Source organism: Brassica rapa, chromosome A09 (assembly GCF_000309985.2).
Source record: "Brassica rapa cultivar Chiifu-401-42 chromosome A09, CAAS_Brap_v3.01, whole genome shotgun sequence".
In the NCBI taxonomy this organism is placed as follows: domain Eukaryota; kingdom Viridiplantae; phylum Streptophyta; class Magnoliopsida; order Brassicales; family Brassicaceae; genus Brassica; species Brassica rapa.
Window position 1 is genome coordinate 29,170,345 of NC_024803.2, and position 17,392 is coordinate 29,187,736.

A 17,392-nucleotide genomic window follows, 5' to 3' on the forward strand; every position below is an offset into this window, starting at 1 on the left:
AAAACACCTATGAAACAAAGTTCTACATCGGTTAAATATAAGGAGGGGGGATGATGAAGATGCCCTATAATAGTCACTTAGCTTTGCTTTTTATCATATCTTGCAATTGGGTTTCCATAAAGCTCAATGTAAGGCTGTTAGTTCAAAATTTATTACGCGGTGATTACGCGGTCAACGCAGTTTATTCGGATTTACGCGGATATACGCGGCCCAGCGCCTAGCGTGACCGATCTGGTCATAACCGCCACGGTCGGACTCTGAGTAACGCCTAAGCGGCTAGGCAGCCACATTTTTGAACAAGGAGTAAACCTAACTTTCCCTGAAGGTCCGAACTATCTGCGTAATCACAAGAAATCGAAAAAGAGATAAATAACAAGATATCGATAGAATGTCGCTCAGAGGCGTTTTATTGATTGATAAGAATAAAGTTACGGAATTTCGCCGAGAAAAAAATGATAGAGAATTGCTAAAAAAAGAACCCTAGAATAAAGCGGAAAATCGTCCTACGTATGACCTCGCTAGTCGAGCCACAAAAATTCTAAGTATTCTATGCTAACAAGAGTTCTCTATGTCTCAAATCTCGGGTCCTTTGCGTCCTTTGCTCCAGCTCTCCTTTTATATGTATCCAAGGTCGGTGGCCTCTTCCATTTTTGCCTATGGGCCCAAGTTTATCCATTTGCGGAAATATCCCATTTTTCTCCCATTTTCGTAGTTATCTTCACATTTATCCTCGAAACTTAACATTTATCTTCTCATGCGAGTAAAAGATAAACCATCATAGTAGTCTTGGGCTCATTCTCGTCTAAAATTGCAAGTGAGGTTTTAGCCACGTCTTTAGACCTCTTTGGACCATCTTACGACTTTAAGTGTTTTTACGATTTCTTTGAGAAATCACTTTTTGGTATGACGCCGGTTTAAGAGAATTCAAATCAATCATATAGCTGAGGCCATTGGTGTTTTAAGTTAATTGTTGCCGTTTTATACGATCGATTCGAATTTATACGAGAAAACAAGCTTTCGCGGTTTTTGTCGTAAAGTTTTAACGGTAACTCTGATCGAGACGAAGCAAGGGATAGTGCGGCCATGGGTTCAGAGAGTAGAGCTAGGAGGACGCATGGCACTAATGTTTTGGATTGTGTCGGGACAGACCGCAATGGCCATATGGCAAGCGGCCGGGATGAACTGCCTTTCTCGTCGAGTTGGCTGGGACAGATCATACCTCGGCTTTATTCACTTTCTATCCCGGAAGTTACTCTAAAAAAGTCAGGTCTTCGTAGACTTTCAACTCTCGAAGTAGTTCCGGGGAAGTTTTACATTAGTAGTGATCCTAGCCGTTGATTTCGAGATTACCGTTTTTGATCCCAACATGCATGTGATTCTTTATGTCGGTCTGTTGGGTCACTTCTCAAACTCTCTCCTATTGGAAAGCTAAATACATAAAATTCAAAATTATTAATATTTTTTAGAAAAAAATATTAAATTAATTCAAACAAAAAAAAACTGTTTTACACTCTTTGTTGCATGGATTGCTTAGTTTTTTTATACTACATGATTTAAAAACTGTAGAACTATCACTATCTTGTAGCAAACTAACGAGCTAGTCCTCTTCATAAGCGTGATGCTCTGTATGGAGTATAGCCTGCTACGGACAATTTTTTCCACCACTCCGATCAGCTGGGATGGTATCACTAGTGGTTTTCCATGTTTTCTGTTGTTGAGTTCTCGCCAGATCGCATCTCCATGTTTCTGTTGTTGCGTTCTCGCCAGATCGCGTACAGTGTAGTTATTTATTCAGAACTGTTACCCAGAAAAAAACGATAGAACATATTCCATTTGTTTCAATATTATTCATGTTTAGACATTTCACACCTATTAACAAAATTTATTATTTTCCATAATTTTTATTCAATTGGAAGTTTAATAAAATAGCTATTTTCTTGAAGTTAATAATTTATTATTATTATTATTTAATAAAATACATTAAAAATATAACTATTTTTTACACAATTTTTTTCCTAAAACATAGATATTTTAAAGCAGAAGTAATACATAATTTGTATTCACACTTGTTTGGAGCAACACAAAACCGGACTGAGAAAATAATAAGATGAAAAAGCTGGCTACAAATATTTATTAGATATCGTTGATCATAGTGTGTCTAATTAGTCGTTCTTTTGGCTAAGCTCGAATATATCAGATAATGACAATTTTATTCAAAATTTATCTGAATTAAACAATTGTTATGTAATTTTAGTTTTTTTATAATTAGTGTAGGGAACCGGGTCAAATTTATCTCATTTGATCTTTTTTTCTTTATGGGTCGAATGAGTTTTAAATTCAAAATCTGCCGGCTTATATAACCCACAAAATATGATATCCATATCATTCCGCTAAAATTTGTGAGTAAAAATAATTTAAATTGTAATAAAAATGATATTTAATGATATTATAACAAATAATGTAAATAATATAACTATAACTAAATTTTTTGTAAATGTTTTGATTTTTTTTATCTTTTCTAAGATTTTTTAAAAGAAAATTTTTGAAATTTTTATGGATTGCCAATAATGCATGCAGTTAAAATTCATCCAATCCACATTTGCACCACATAAAATAAACTCAATCCTCATTCCCACACATGGTTTAGATTTTTCAATCGATTTGCACCTGTCATGCAATGGGTCAAATGGGATAGGTCCCGCAGTTATAACTCAAATTTCCTGTTCTACTCACAATCAACTAATGTGTATTTTCTCTGACAGTAAATCACCCATCTCTCAATGTTAATCTAGTTTAATAAAAGTTTACAAACACATACTGAAGTTGATTGTTACTATATCAATAATGCTATTCTTGCCGATGTTATCCCTACTACTCATATTTCATCTCAACAGCAATTAACAAAAATTCTTACCATAACTTTGGGATTAAAAAGTGATTTTTTGGGTTGCAGAATATAATGAATCCGGATTCAACACTCTCCTCACAAAGCTTTTCTAAAATTTCATGATAGAGCGATCGACATCAGATTCCACACTGCATGCAAATTAATTCGAGCAAAGTCTTCAAACTCATTTTCCATTACTGCAGAACATGTATTGATGAAGTTGGTCCACAAAAATTAATTAGTAGGGTTTACAACAATAATGAAAACTAGCGAGTGAAAGTTACAGGGTTTTCGTAAGGGGTTTGCTACGATATTGTGGTGGACAATAAAACTTAGACCATGATTTCATTAGTACTGAATTTAACATGGAATTTACGAAGAGTTAGGACTTCAGCAACAGTTTTTTTACTTCTGCTTTCACGTTTAAGATAGTAATAAAGCAATGAGCACATTTACCCAAAATTTAAACTCCACACCAAATGACTTGATATGTTTTACCTGAGGTCTGGCTCATAACATGTTCACAGAAACCCTCAGAACAAAGAAGAGGAATAATTCATTCATATCAAACTTCTTAAAGATTTTGATAAATTATTAGCGGCTGGAAGCACCCGCTTTTTCTGCTTCCTGGTTCTGTTTCTTTCCAGGGCCGCCTCTGCATCGATTCAAGAGAAAAGCATAGCTCAAGTCAAACTCAAGTCAAAATCAGAGAATGATTAATGTGATTTAAAGTTAACAACAGTCAGGATTTTCATAATTAGCAAATTGTAACTACAAATATTGTCGGTATTGTACGTACGTAGTTCTTCACTAGTTCACTAGACATCTAGCGAAGAGATGCCATTTCGTAAAATTATAGTAATATACGTTTGCGGTATTCTTTCTTGTAAGCATAAACATAATTTTTGTCTCAGACTCGATTACTTTCGATATATTCGTTTTATTTTTTAAATTTAGTTCACCCGCTGAAACTACATCTAAGTTTTTTGCTTACACAATTACTAACCCGAACCTTCTTCGTCTTTGTGTTGTATGTTTGATCGATCAAATCAAACCACAAATCTTCTCAAGAGTATATATTTAGATCCATTCAATTACACAAACTGAATTTGGGATTCAGCCCAAAGAGTTTACATAGGCGATTCGACTATCTTTAACTTTAGTTGGAAAAAAATTTCGGATCTACTACTCACTTACTGGTCCACTTTATATCACATATTCGCGAAGCTGGCTGTATCATCTGACATGATATAGAAAAAGAAAAAAATCACACAAATTGTAAATATCGTTTGGTTTAATATTTATACACTTGTTTTACAAAAAAAAATAAAATTTATACACTAGGATAAGATCATGGTGAGTTTATTTGTATATATTATCGATAATGTTTTTATATATTTGATCATTTTATTTATACATATACAATGTTTTTTGTTGTTATTATATAATTTCTTAAGCCAGTTAAAAAAAAAAATTATATAATTTCTTTTCGATGGACCGGATCAATTTTAATTAAGAATTGTGAAACTAAACTATGATTATTATATCATGGGTTGATCGGATTGAACATTAAACAAATTATGACATAACATCTTTGTTTTTTTCACCGAACACATTCTTGAATAAAATGAACAGTATTGTTTCCATAGTTGAATTATTTTGATATTTATCTTTCATATGATTTTGAATAGTTTCAGATCAACCATCGAATTGATATATATAATTTTAATGCTTTTAGTAAGGAAAACTTACATTTTTGAAATTTAAAGTCGTTTTAAGAAATTAAAAATATAACATATAAGAAAAAAATCTAACATATAAGAAAAATATAACATATAAGGTTTCTTCATTTTTGTAATTTAAATTCATTTAAAAAATTCAAAATATAACATATAAGAAAAAAATCTAAATTTTTATTATATGGTTAGTGTGATTGTTTAATTTTTTTTAATAATATAAAATTAAACAAAAATGAAGAAAGATGCAAAAATTGTTATCAAATCTTTATTATTCATAGTCATTAATTGTCATATATATGTTAATCATATTAGGTAATTTCGTAGCTTTTATATTAGGTAATTCTGAGCTTCTTATATTTTGAGTTAATATAATGTTCCTTAGTAATGGAATTTGGACCAACGTTTTCTTCAATTGATTTTTAAGCTGTCATGTAAGCTAAATTGATATCTTAATTAAGTGACATCTAAGCATGGTCTTTTTTTTTATTTAGTACAAACTTAAAGTTACAACTTTTTAAATGATTTATTTTACTTATTAGTATTGATTAGGTCTGGTCTGGTTTAGGAAATTCAAATCAGGACTCGGTTTAATGTAAGTGGGGCCTGGTTAGCAGAATAAACACGGTTTAGTGTTTTGTATCTCAATATCACTTCACTGTTGATAATTTGGTGTGTTGTTTTTTTTTTGTAAGTTTATTTGGTGTGTTATTCCTGTCGGATAATTATTAATCACAGTGTGGGCTCACGGTTTCTGGGGTGCCTGGTCAACAATTAATTTCTAAGCATTTGTAATAATTTTTCAAAAACTATTTGTATGAGAATTGTTAATATATAAATTAAGTGATGAAAATATATAAAACAAAATGTAGTTAAAAGTTTTTTAAAATGGAAAACTATGGTTTTTGTATGGTCTCTAGGATGGTGGCACTACTAGTCCACATGGTTAAGTGCCGTGGTTAAGCCGGCACTGGGTGGGTAAGAACATCTCCAAAATAAATTATGTAATTTCAAATACAATTTTTTTTCTTTTCCAAAAAGAAACTTGAAGTTTTGAGAAGTGGAACTTTATATTTGAAGTTTCACTATTCAAAACTTCAAATTTAAAGTTTCATATTTTTGTTTGTATTTTGGGTCTTACAATATCACGTTCATGATTCTTAAATATTTTCCGTTTATCGTTTTAATCCTTAAAAATTTTATATATCATAAACATTTCAACTTTTTTTATAAATTTAAGTTTTACACATAAAATTAAATAAAATTTAAAAATAAAATTTAAATATTTTTAAACTAGATTTAGACTACAACAATATACAAAACAAACTTAACAAAACAAAGCTTTTTAAAACAAAATATGCAGACATTACTATTACACAAGTTTAAATATTACATAAACACTAATAATCAACTAAATTTGATCTGAAACCTCCAAAATCTCCAAAATATTGTTCAAACAAATTTTGTATAAACGAAGATGGTTGTTGTGGTTGTTTTGATGTTTTTCCGTTTGATTCTTTCTTGTTCAGATCGATTGTATTCATGAGTATTAATATCATCAAAAGAAGTTATTTTTTTCCTCTTTTACTTTCTTATTCAGATCTAATATGTACTTACAAGTATTAATATCACCTGATTTCAACAATTTTTTAGTTCGTAATCTACAAATTAAAAAAAACGTCATTTTTACTTCCAAATGCACTAATTGATCATATATCCATTACGAGACATGATTTATGGAATAATACGGTATTTTGCTTGAAGCATAATATTAATTATGTATTTCTATTTAAAATCTTATATATTTTTTTAACACAATTTTAAATCTTATATTTAAATGTAACATTTTATTAATTAATATGGTTGTAATATTTTCTATATGTGCTATTTTTTACAAATTTTTTTATGAATTTAAATGAATTATGAAAAATATAAGGATCATAATATAAAATATAAATAGTTTTAAAGTTTTACTTATAGAGAAAAACACATTTAAACTTCAAATATAGTTCAAATATAGAATTTTAGAAACTTCGAAACAGAGTGTCTTTTGAAGATATCTAAGTTGTATTGCTTAGCCATCACGTTTATATGTATACTTAACATCAACGCCGAGTGTCTGTCGGAAAATTTCCCAGCGAGATGTATACTTAACATCAACGCCGGAAGTCGTACTCGTGAAAGACTGGTCTCGTCTACTTTGCTTCACTATTCTAGCTAGTGAACACCAAAGCGTTAACAAAAACTACCAGTGAGTAAAACTCTCACAACATTATTAACAACCAGCACTGAATATGACATGTACCATTCATAAAGTGTAGATAGTGTAAAATCAACGAATCAAAAGCAGCTGCGTGTTGTGTTCGTAGCACCATTAGTTTCAGACCAGTCATATTAAATTCATTTACCAAAATCATGCATGACCATAATGTTACTATATCAAACCATAACATACTTTATTGTATATCAATAGCTACCACATATATGCAAATCCTTTCACATGAAAACGTTATAAAATGAGTGGCTCCACAATGATTATGTATAAGACATTGATATGATCACCAACCTATTATGCTTGCTCATAGCCTTCCCCCATTAATATGATTTTGTAAAAGCTTTAACTCTTAGTTGTCAAAAACAGGTAGAAGGATCGCTTTATAGGTGAGATTAGAGTTCCTTATTAACACTATACATTAAATAAGTGAGAGAGATGGCTCTTTTGTGTAATCTCGATTGTACCCTTCATCTTTGCTTTCCCCACAAGAAACACACAACTTTAAAACCCTCTCTGCTCATCTATTCGCTCTTCAGTGGTGCTTCTCTCTTTGGTCTCTGTTCTCAGTGACAATGGATAGCACAGAACCTTCCTCTAATGGAAGCATCCATACTGAGACGGACTCAAAGAAAAAAGACTCCGTTTCATTGATGGGTTTGTTTGGAGCAGCAGATAAACTTGATTGCTTTCTGATGATTCTAGGCGGTTTAGGAGCGTGTACTCTTGGCGCTACGCTTCCTCTCTTCTTTGTCTTCTTCGGGAAAATGCTAGACTCTCTTGGAAATCTTTCTACAGATCCTAAATCCCTATCTTCCCGCGTTTCAAAGGTCTCTTTCAGAATGAAAATCTTTATGTTCTCATTTGATGTATGGTCATAAGCTCATGAAAGTTGGTGAGTGTTTGTCTTTTTCAGAATGCTCTAGACTTGGTGTACTTAGGACTGGTCACTTTTCTATCAGCCTGGATTGGTTAGTTTCTTGCTACACTGATTGTTATGTTTTTATGTGTTACCAGTGTTCTTAATCGTCTTGTAATATTTCTAGTAATCTATAATATAAATCAGCTTTAAAATAGAGTTATGAGTGGTTTATTGGCAGGAGTTGCATGTTGGACGCAAACAGGAGAAAGACAAACAGCTAGATTGCGCATAAAATATCTCAAAGCAATCTTAGCAAAAGACATTACTTTCTTTGATACAGAAGCTAGAGATTCAAATCTCATTTTCCACATCTCAAGTGATGCTATATTGGTTCAAGATGCAATTGGTGATAAGGTACTCATTCAAGTAAATGAATTAGCTTTCTATGGATAAAAAAAATGTAACTAATGAAAAAATGTTTTGTTATGTATCAGACAGGCCATGTATTGCGGTATCTATCTCAGTTCGTAGCCGGATTCGTGGTAGGGTTTTTGTCGGTATGGCAACTAACGCTGCTCACGTTAGCAGTGGTTCCATTGATAGCAATTGCAGGTGGAGGGTACGCTATAATCATGTCTACCATCTCAGAAAAGAGCGAAGCTGCTTATGCTGATGCAGGCAAAGTAGCTGAAGAGGTTTGTTTACATAACAGCGCTGAGATTGTGTCAAATGTTAACTTCTTTATTTACTTGGGCAAAACGTTTCCACCAACAAAATTTAAATAGTAAAAGATATAGTAACATTTTCAGGTTGTCATAAACAACTCTTTTTTTTTCAAAATGTGAAGGCAAACAACAGTAAATATTATACATATATATATATATATATATATATATATATATATATATATATATATATATATTTGAAACATTTAATATATTATATTTTTCATAAACAAATTTTTTTTTCAAACGCATTCACTTGCATTTGCTACTTTTGCTTACTATTAACAAAGGAGTTTTGTATAGCTTGATTGTGTATTAAATGCAAAACAAAACACAAAGAAACTATCAAGACCTAAATCTCTTTTTATTCACATCTTAACACTTGGACTGATCGTGGAAAACATAATTCTATATGGATCTTCAGGTTATTTCACAGGTGAGAACAGTGTATGCATTTGTAGGAGAAGAGAAAGCTGTAAACTCTTACTCAAACTCTCTCAAGAAAGCTCTGAAACTCTGTAAAAGAAGCGGTCTTGCTAAAGGCTTAGGAGTTGGATTAACATATAGCCTATTATTTTGTGCTTGGGCTTTGCTTTTGTGGTACGCTAGTCTTCTTGTTCGCCACGGCAAAACCAACGGCGCAAAAGCCTTCACAACGATCCTCAATGTCATTTTTAGCGGATTGTAAGTCCAAAAACCCTAAAAATATTTCCTGATTGGTCATCAAACTGCTTACTACAAATCATTTTGTTTGCGTTTCCAGTGCCTTAGGTCAAGCCGCGCCAAGCATATCAGCTATCTCCAAAGGCAGAGTTGCTGCTGCAAATATATTCAGAATGATAGGAAACAAGACTCTTGAAGGTTCTGAAAGATTAGACAACGGAACAACTTTGCAAAATGTAGCTGGGAAGATTGAGTTTCATCAAGTGTCTTTCGCTTATCCTTCAAGACCAAACATGGTGTTTGAGAATCTTAGTTTCACTATACCTTCAGGCAAGACTTTTGCATTTGTCGGTCCAAGTGGTTCAGGGAAAAGCACAATCATATCAATGGTACAACGTTTCTATGAACCTAACTCAGGGGAGATTCTCTTGGATGGAAAGGACATCAAGAGCTTGAAGCTGGACTGGTTGAGGGAGCAGATGGGCTTAGTGAGCCAAGAACCGGCCTTATTCGCCACAACTATAGCTTCCAACATTCTTCTTGGTAAAGAAAATGCTAATATGGATCAGATCATTGAAGCTTCTAAAGCAGCCAACGCAGATTCTTTCATTAAATCATTACCTAATGGTTACAATACTCAGGTATTTACTTAAACTTGCATAGTCTTTTTTCATATATTTACTTATTGTTCTAACCATTGTAATAGGTTGGGGAAGGAGGAACTCAGCTCTCAGGAGGACAGAAGCAGAGGATTGCTATTGCTCGAGCGGTTCTAAGGAATCCAAAGATACTACTATTAGATGAAGCAACAAGCGCACTTGATGCTGAGTCAGAGAAGATTGTGCAGCAAGCACTTGACAATGTTATGGAGAAAAGAACAACACTAGTAGTTGCTCATAGATTGTCCACCATCCGTAATGTGGACAAGATTGTTGTATTGAGAAATGGTCAGGTTGTGGAAACTGGCAGCCACTCAGAACTGCTTTCAAGAGGAGGAGATTACGCGGCTCTTGTGAATGTCCAAGAGACAGAGCCTCAAGAAAACCCTAGATCAATTATGTCGGAAACCGGTAAGTCTCAAGCTGGTTCTTCTAGTTCAAGAAGAGTTTCTAGCTCAAGAAGGACCTCAAGCTTCAGGGAAGTCCAAGAGAAAACTGATAAAGATTCTAATGGAGAAGATTTAAGCTCGTCTTCAACGATATGGGAACTAATAAAGCTGAATGCTCCAGAGTGGCCATATGCGTTACTTGGCTCAATTGGTGCAGTTCTTGCTGGAGCACAAACTCCATTGTTCTCCATGGGGATTGCTTATGTCTTAACCGCGTTTTATTCGCCTTCACCTAGTGTGATCAAGCGTGACGTTGATAAGGTAGCTATTGTCTTTGTTGGGATTGCAGTTGTAACAGCTCCTATCTATCTCCTTCAGCATTACTTCTACACACTTATGGGAGAGCGTCTTACCTCCAGGGTTCGCTTATCCTTGTTCTCAGGTAAACACACCAATCAAACAAGTTAAACATCTTTGCTTTGGGAACTATATTTGTTTCTTGAATGTTTCTATTTTGGTACAGCGATTCTTTCAAATGAGATTGGATGGTTTGATTTAGATGAGAACAACACTGGCTCGCTCACTTCAATCTTGGCTGCTGATGCTACTTTGGTGAGGAGTGCTCTAGCTGATCGCCTCTCGACAATAGTTCAAAACCTCTCTCTTACAGTGACAGCATTAGCAATAGCCTTTTACTACAGCTGGCGTGTAGCAGCTGTAGTAACTTCTTGTTTCCCTCTTCTCATTGCTGCTGCACTTACCGAGGTAAAAACAAAAACAAAGATCATGTCAACCATATTATGAATCTTGAATCTTGAAATGTGTTGTGTTACAGCAACTGTTTCTAAAAGGCTTTGGAGGAGATTACACAAGGGCTTACTCTAGAGCAACTTCAGTGGCGCGTGAAGCTATTGAGAATATAAGAACTGTGGCTTCGTTTGGTGCTGAGAAGCAGATCTCGGAACAGTTTGCTTGTGAGCTAAGCAAACCCACCAAGAGTGCCTTTCTCAGAGGCCATATCTCTGGAATTGGATATGGTTTTTCTCAGTTTCTTGCCTTCTGTTCATACGCTCTTGGTCTCTGGTACGTCTCGGTTTTGATTAAGCACAAGGAGACTAATTTTTCGGATAGTATCAAAGCTTTCATGGTATTGATCGTCACGGCTTTCTCAGTAGCGGAAACCCTTGCTTTGACACCAGATATCGTGAAGGGCACGCAAGCACTCGGCTCGGTTTTTAGGGTTTTGCATAGAGAGACTGAGATACCTCCAGATCAGCCTAACTCAAGATTGGTCACTCAGATCAAAGGAGATATTGAGTTTAGAAACGTGAGCTTTGCGTATCCCACAAGACATGATGTCCCCATTTTTCAAAACCTAAACCTAAGAGTCTCAGCCCGGAAAAGTCTTGCGGTCGTGGGACCAAGCGGTTCGGGCAAGAGCACGGTGATCGGTCTGATTATGAGATTCTACGATGCGGACAAGGGCAATCTCTGCATCGATGGGAAAGACATAAAAACCCTAAACCTACGTAGCTTGCGGAAGAAGCTAGCGTTAGTCCAGCAAGAACCAGCTCTGTTTTCAACAACCATTTACGAGAACATCAAGTACGGGACCGAGAACGCGTCGGAGGCAGAGATAATCGAAGCCGCGAAAGCTGCGAACGCGCACGAGTTCATAAGCAGGATGGAAGAAGGGTACAAGACGCACGTGGGTGAAAAGGGAGTGCAGTTATCAGGTGGTCAGAAACAGAGAGTGGCTATCGCTAGGGCTGTTTTAAAGAATCCTTCAGTGCTTCTCCTTGATGAGGCAACGAGTGCTTTGGACACGACCTCGGAGAAACTGGTCCAAGAGGCGCTTGACAAGCTTATGAAGGGACGAACCACGGTTCTGGTGGCTCATAGGCTCTCGACAATAAGAAAAGCAGACACGATCGCTGTTTTGCACAAGGGAAAAGTCGTGGAGAAGGGAAGTCATAGAGAGCTTGTTTCCATATCTAATGGACATTATAAGCAATTGACAAGTCTTCAAGAAGTGGTATGACTTACGACCGTTGAAGTTTCTTCTGCCATTTTTATTTTGATAAGTATATATATATACACAAACACACACCACATTATATGATTGGTTATACAACTGTGTCAAGAAATATCAAAACTCACAAATTTTTGTTAAACATTTAAGGGAAAAAAAAACACAGGATGTAATGTATTGGCTGCTCTTCAAAATGAATGGGTTTGCTTGATATTTTCTAGTGACAATCTTATTTTATTTGGCAGTGGACTATCTTGTTAAATGTTATCTTTCGCAGGACAACGTGGGCACGAAAAGACATATTTGAATAAAATATCATATGTCAGCTGAATGAACCAGAATTACATGTCTTGCTCACATCATCTACTTTAACCAAAGCTACTTGAATGGTCGGATACGGACACGTGTCACTAAACAAAACGCCCTCTTCCTAGGAAAAATATCACAAAAATTTTCTAACTCATTTCTCCCCAATCAAGAACTCTATTTACATTTCTATGGGCCTTACTGGTTCAAACGCAGCGGTTGCGGTTGCGGTTGCGGGAGTTTGTGGATGCGGGCGGTTGCGGTTTCTAGCGGTTTTAAGAGATTTATACGACTGGTACTGCGGTTAAAAATTGGTGCGTTTGCGGGTGACTTATGACTGGTTAACTACCAAATGCGATAACAGTCAAATAATAAATTAACAATATTTACATTTAATATAATTATAAAAATATCAAAAATCATAAAATTATAATAAATATAAAATATATATTTAAAAAGTTATAATTTTAATTTTTGAAAATTTATTGAAATTGTTTTTATTATAAAATTTTATAATATTAATTAAAATTTAATAGATATATTTTAATATTTTAATAATTTCAATTTTAAATTTTTATTAAATATTTTTAGTTTTGTATATATATTGTTTTAAAAAAAAAAAATTTTACCCTCCCGCAACCGCCCGCAACCGCAAACGCTAGCTGGAGCCAGCTTTTGAATTTATGAGATTCGGAGCGGTTTGAAACGGTTTAGAGCGATTTGAGTGATTGTTGCAAACCGCCGACAACCGCTACCAACCGCAAAAGCTGCGTTTGCGGGTGGTAGCGGGAAAACCAATCGCCCCCTATATCCTCACTTCGAGGTCTTGACCGGAGAAAACACACACAAAAAGAATAAGTCAGATCTGAGATCAAAGAAAAAAAAAAAAGATGAGCAACTTAATCCCACCTGAGAAACGATGGATCATCACCACCGTATTACTAGCCGGTCTAGTAGGCGGCGCTCTACTCTTCACAAGCTTCTTACGAGCCGCGGACGACGCTTTCTTCCTCTGCTCCACCGCCAGCGCCAAAAGCCGAGCTGTGGCCGCGGCTGCTGATTACGCAGCGACACCGATCCAGCTCCAAGCCATCGTCCACTACGCGACCTCCACGGTGGTCCCGCAACAGAACATGGCCGAGATCTCGATCTCTTTCAACGTCTTGAAAGAGCTAGCTCCGGCCAACTTCCTCGTCTTCGGACTGGGCCGCGACTCGCTCATGTGGGCTTCTCTCAACCCACGTGGCAAAACGTTGTTCCTCGAGGAAGATCTCGAGTGGTTCCAGAAAGTGACCAAAGACTCTCCTTTCCTCCGTGCGCATCACGTGCGTTACAGGACGCAGCTACAAGAAGCCGACAGGCTTCTACGCTCTTACAAAACGGAGCCGAGCTGTTTCCCGGCGAAATCTTATCTCCGAGGGAACGAGCGTTGCAAGCTCGCTCTCACTGGACTTCCTGATGAGTTCTACGATACCGAGTGGGATCTGATTATGGTCGACGCTCCTAAAGGCTACTTCGCCGAAGCTCCGGGAAGAATGGCGGCGATTTACTCGGCGGCGGTTATGGCTAGGAACAGGAAGAAGCCTGGAGTCACTCACGTGTTCTTGCACGATGTTAACAGGAGGGTGGAGAAGACTTTCGCCAACGAGTTTTTATGCCGGAAGTACAGAGTTCATGCCGCCGGGAGGTTGTGGCATTTCGCGATTCCTCCGGTGGCTGCAAACGCTACAATCGACGGTGGCGATTACAGGTTTTGTTAAGATCGTGACACGTCTTGTATTATTTCCTCTTTTGCCCTTTTTATTATCTCTTTTTTCGTTACTTGCGGGGATCTTGTTACACAGGGTTCACTTATTATCTGATTTAATGCCTACAGTTTTGGATCTACATCCCGTGTTTTGGCTTAATGTCTCGTTATTGTTAGTGACGTTGACTTTCTGTAAGGGCATTTTTCACACCATACTATATGATAATGTGACATTTATATCTTAAGAGGAAGCTAAATAATTTCCTTTAGATATATCATAAATAGTAAAGTAGCAAATCTGGCAACTCGTTTACGACTTTATATCAGCCCGAGTCTTAACTCATTAAAACGTTTCTACTTTTACCAGTCTAGTTTGGCCAGACTTTTCTTTATGTGAAAAGTAGGTTTTGCATATTGATTTTGTAATTTACCTTACGAAAAATAATGAAAAGGAAATTAGAGATATGACGACAAGAATCTATACCATTAAACACACAAAAGGAAAGGAAATAAAAATGTTCAAGTGGAAATGAAAACGAACAAGATGTCTCCTAAAATATCTTGTAACTTTTAACTTTTACGTACAACCCAAACAGTCACCGTATTCGGATCGTGCCTATTTTTGTAACGTTGTTTAGGTATTTTAAATAAAATAGGGTTAATTTGCTGTATAGCCAAATTCAAAGTAAAAATTAAGAATATGTTAATGATTTTGACATAATTAACTCATTGACATTTAACGATCATTTCATCCGGTTATATCTTTATCCTTTGTAAGTATCCGGTAAAAAAAAAAGAAAAAAAAGAATGACATTGTACGACAAAAATGAAACACAGCTATTTGCTATTTCCTCGTGTAATGTCACACACGTCATAAACTTATTTACCACATATATATGCATTGTAGACGGTAAAATAAATGGTTAAAAATGAATGTAACATATCATATAAGGAATAGCATTAATTCGTTCTATGAGAGATCAGATTGATTGTGCTTCAAACAACTTGAAATGTATAGTCACATGGTTTGAAAGTTTACGAGTGTTCTATTCCATATCGTCGAAATAGTATAGGACTTCAACCCCACCGTAAATACTGAACCACAACCAAATCCCTAATTACTAAATTTAAACCCTAATCACTAACTCTAAACCCAAATATAATAATATAATATTGAAATATGCTATTTTTATATATAAGACACAATATGAAGCCTCCACAAATAGTATGGAAGATGTAGTCTATTCCATTTACATTAATTGAACACCAATGTAAAATAGTACGAAAAAATAAATCTTTGTTGATGAAAATGAAGAGACCGCGTTTCAATTTCCGACTGATCCGGCTTTAGATGTGAAGAAATTTGTCAACAATCTTATTAATTAAGAGATCTTTGGAAATTAAAAAAAAAAAAAACAGAAAACAAAAGTTGAAGAGGTTGAGACAGTAGATGTTAAGGGTGTTTTGGTATATAACACACAAAATACGTTGAATATCACAATCAACTTTTTTTTAGTTATCCAGCGAATTATTAAATGTTTGAAGGTTATACAATGCAATTCTCCAATAAAATATGCATACTTGATCCAAAATAAATAAATAAATGAAAATAAAATATGCATAATATTTATTTATTTTTGTTTAGTTTAGTTTTATATTATTTTAGTTAAGCATGTTAATTATGATTTATTGAGTTGTGATGTTTAAATGTACTCGATTTTGCAGAATATTACTTTGAAATGATATTCGTTGCTAAAAATTATAGTTTGGTTTTAATTGGATGTAGTTAGTTTCTTATTTCTTGTATGGTTATTTAATTATAATTTTGTTTTTTGTTTTTATTTTATTATCACAATTCACGTATAAAATTTAGAAAAAATAAAACTGAAAAATTGAAAAATATTGTTTAAAATCAGTTTAAAATTTCATTATTAAAATATAACTTTACATTTAAAAATTACACATAAAAATAAATTCAATTAAAGCTATCTAATGTTTTAGAAAAATTTCTTGTAAATAAAATATTTGGTTTTCTCTTGTGAAGACAACACTAAGTAGAAGTTTTATGAAACCACATTCTAAACTGAAATATCAATTTTGGCAGAGTACCAAAAATTACAAATACTAAAGCTTTAGCTGGCTCTATTACATGTTATAAATGCTGCCTCCATAAAATGTTTAGTTAACTAAGTTATTTGAAGTCTTCTTTTGTATATAGTCATTTTATGATATTCAGTTTGATTTTTCATTTATTCAAAGATGAATTAATTCTCCATACCAAAAAGACGGGTGTGTTTTTAACAGAGAAAATATAATTTTCGTGAATAAAGTAAATTCTTAGATATTGAAAGATTTATGTTTATGGTTCAAACTTAAAAGAATTAGTTGTTTATTTATATAAAGATATGAACATCCATATCTCCTATATTTTTGGTTGAGAATTTTTAATTATAGAGGAAAATTATTGATTTAAAAATTAAAAAGTAATTAAAAATAAAATAAAAAAGTAATTATGATGTTCAAGTAACATAAAAATTTATAAATAAGATTTAAAAAATTATATCCTACAACAAAATGTCTCTAATTAACATGACCAAATTTCTAAATAAGAAAAAAATATCTTAAAAAGATATTTCTGATTAATCTGATGTATTTATTTTAGTAATGTGATATTATAAATTTTAATGTCATTAAAAACATATTTAACCAACGTGATTTAGGAAAAACATATTGTCTTTTTATATAAATTTAGTTTTTGAGTTATATAAAAGGAAATTCGTTTTTATTAAATTACATGTTTTTAAAATGTTATATATTTGTTAAAGATTTGGAAACAAATATTAAAAATGTTAATTAAATATTAATAATGATATTTTAATAATAAATTTTATTCACTAAAGATATCACTGTAATTAATCATTTTAAAAATTAACGTGAATGCGACACATAAAAAACTGATTTCTCAAATAATATTATAGAGATATACTACATTTGATATAATATATGGGTTATTTTAGGAGATAGCAATAAAAATAATTAAATAATTTTTCAAAAACCAAAATAATTAAAAAATAATAATAATAACGTCAACTTTACCGACATTAAAAACGCTAA

General features: G+C 33.8%; 2 protein-coding genes across 5 annotated transcripts; both read left to right on the top strand.

The window, feature by feature from the left end:
- Positions 1 to 5,650: 5,650 nt before the first annotated feature.
- On the top strand, positions 5,651 to 12,469 carry LOC103839008 (ABC transporter B family member 13). Of its 4 annotated transcripts, XM_033281243.1 has the most exons (10): positions 5,651 to 7,725; positions 7,812 to 7,866; positions 7,996 to 8,171; positions 8,252 to 8,452; positions 8,907 to 9,166; positions 9,246 to 9,475; positions 9,563 to 9,786; positions 9,852 to 10,635; positions 10,717 to 10,958; positions 11,029 to 12,469. In XM_033281243.1, the coding sequence occupies exons 1-10, from the start codon at positions 7,471 to 7,473 to the stop codon at positions 12,232 to 12,234; spliced, it is 3,633 nt and encodes a 1,210-aa protein (XP_033137134.1). In that variant the 5' UTR covers positions 5,651 to 7,470; the 3' UTR covers positions 12,235 to 12,469. The 4 variants fall into 4 exon arrangements, with proteins under 4 accessions (XP_033137134.1, XP_033137133.1, XP_033137135.1 ...); XM_033281242.1 differs by having other exon boundaries at positions 5,654 to 7,725; positions 9,246 to 9,786; XM_033281244.1 differs by lacking the exon at positions 7,812 to 7,866 and having other exon boundaries at positions 7,487 to 7,790; positions 9,246 to 9,786.
- Positions 12,470 to 13,336: 867 nt separating this feature from the next.
- On the top strand, positions 13,337 to 14,523 carry LOC103839009 (probable methyltransferase At1g27930). Its single transcript, XM_009115478.2, has one exon. It carries the CDS (start codon positions 13,422 to 13,424, stop codon positions 14,289 to 14,291), a length of 870 nt encoding a protein of 289 aa, XP_009113726.1. The 5' UTR covers positions 13,337 to 13,421; the 3' UTR covers positions 14,292 to 14,523.
- Positions 14,524 to 17,392: the final 2,869 nt, after the last annotated feature.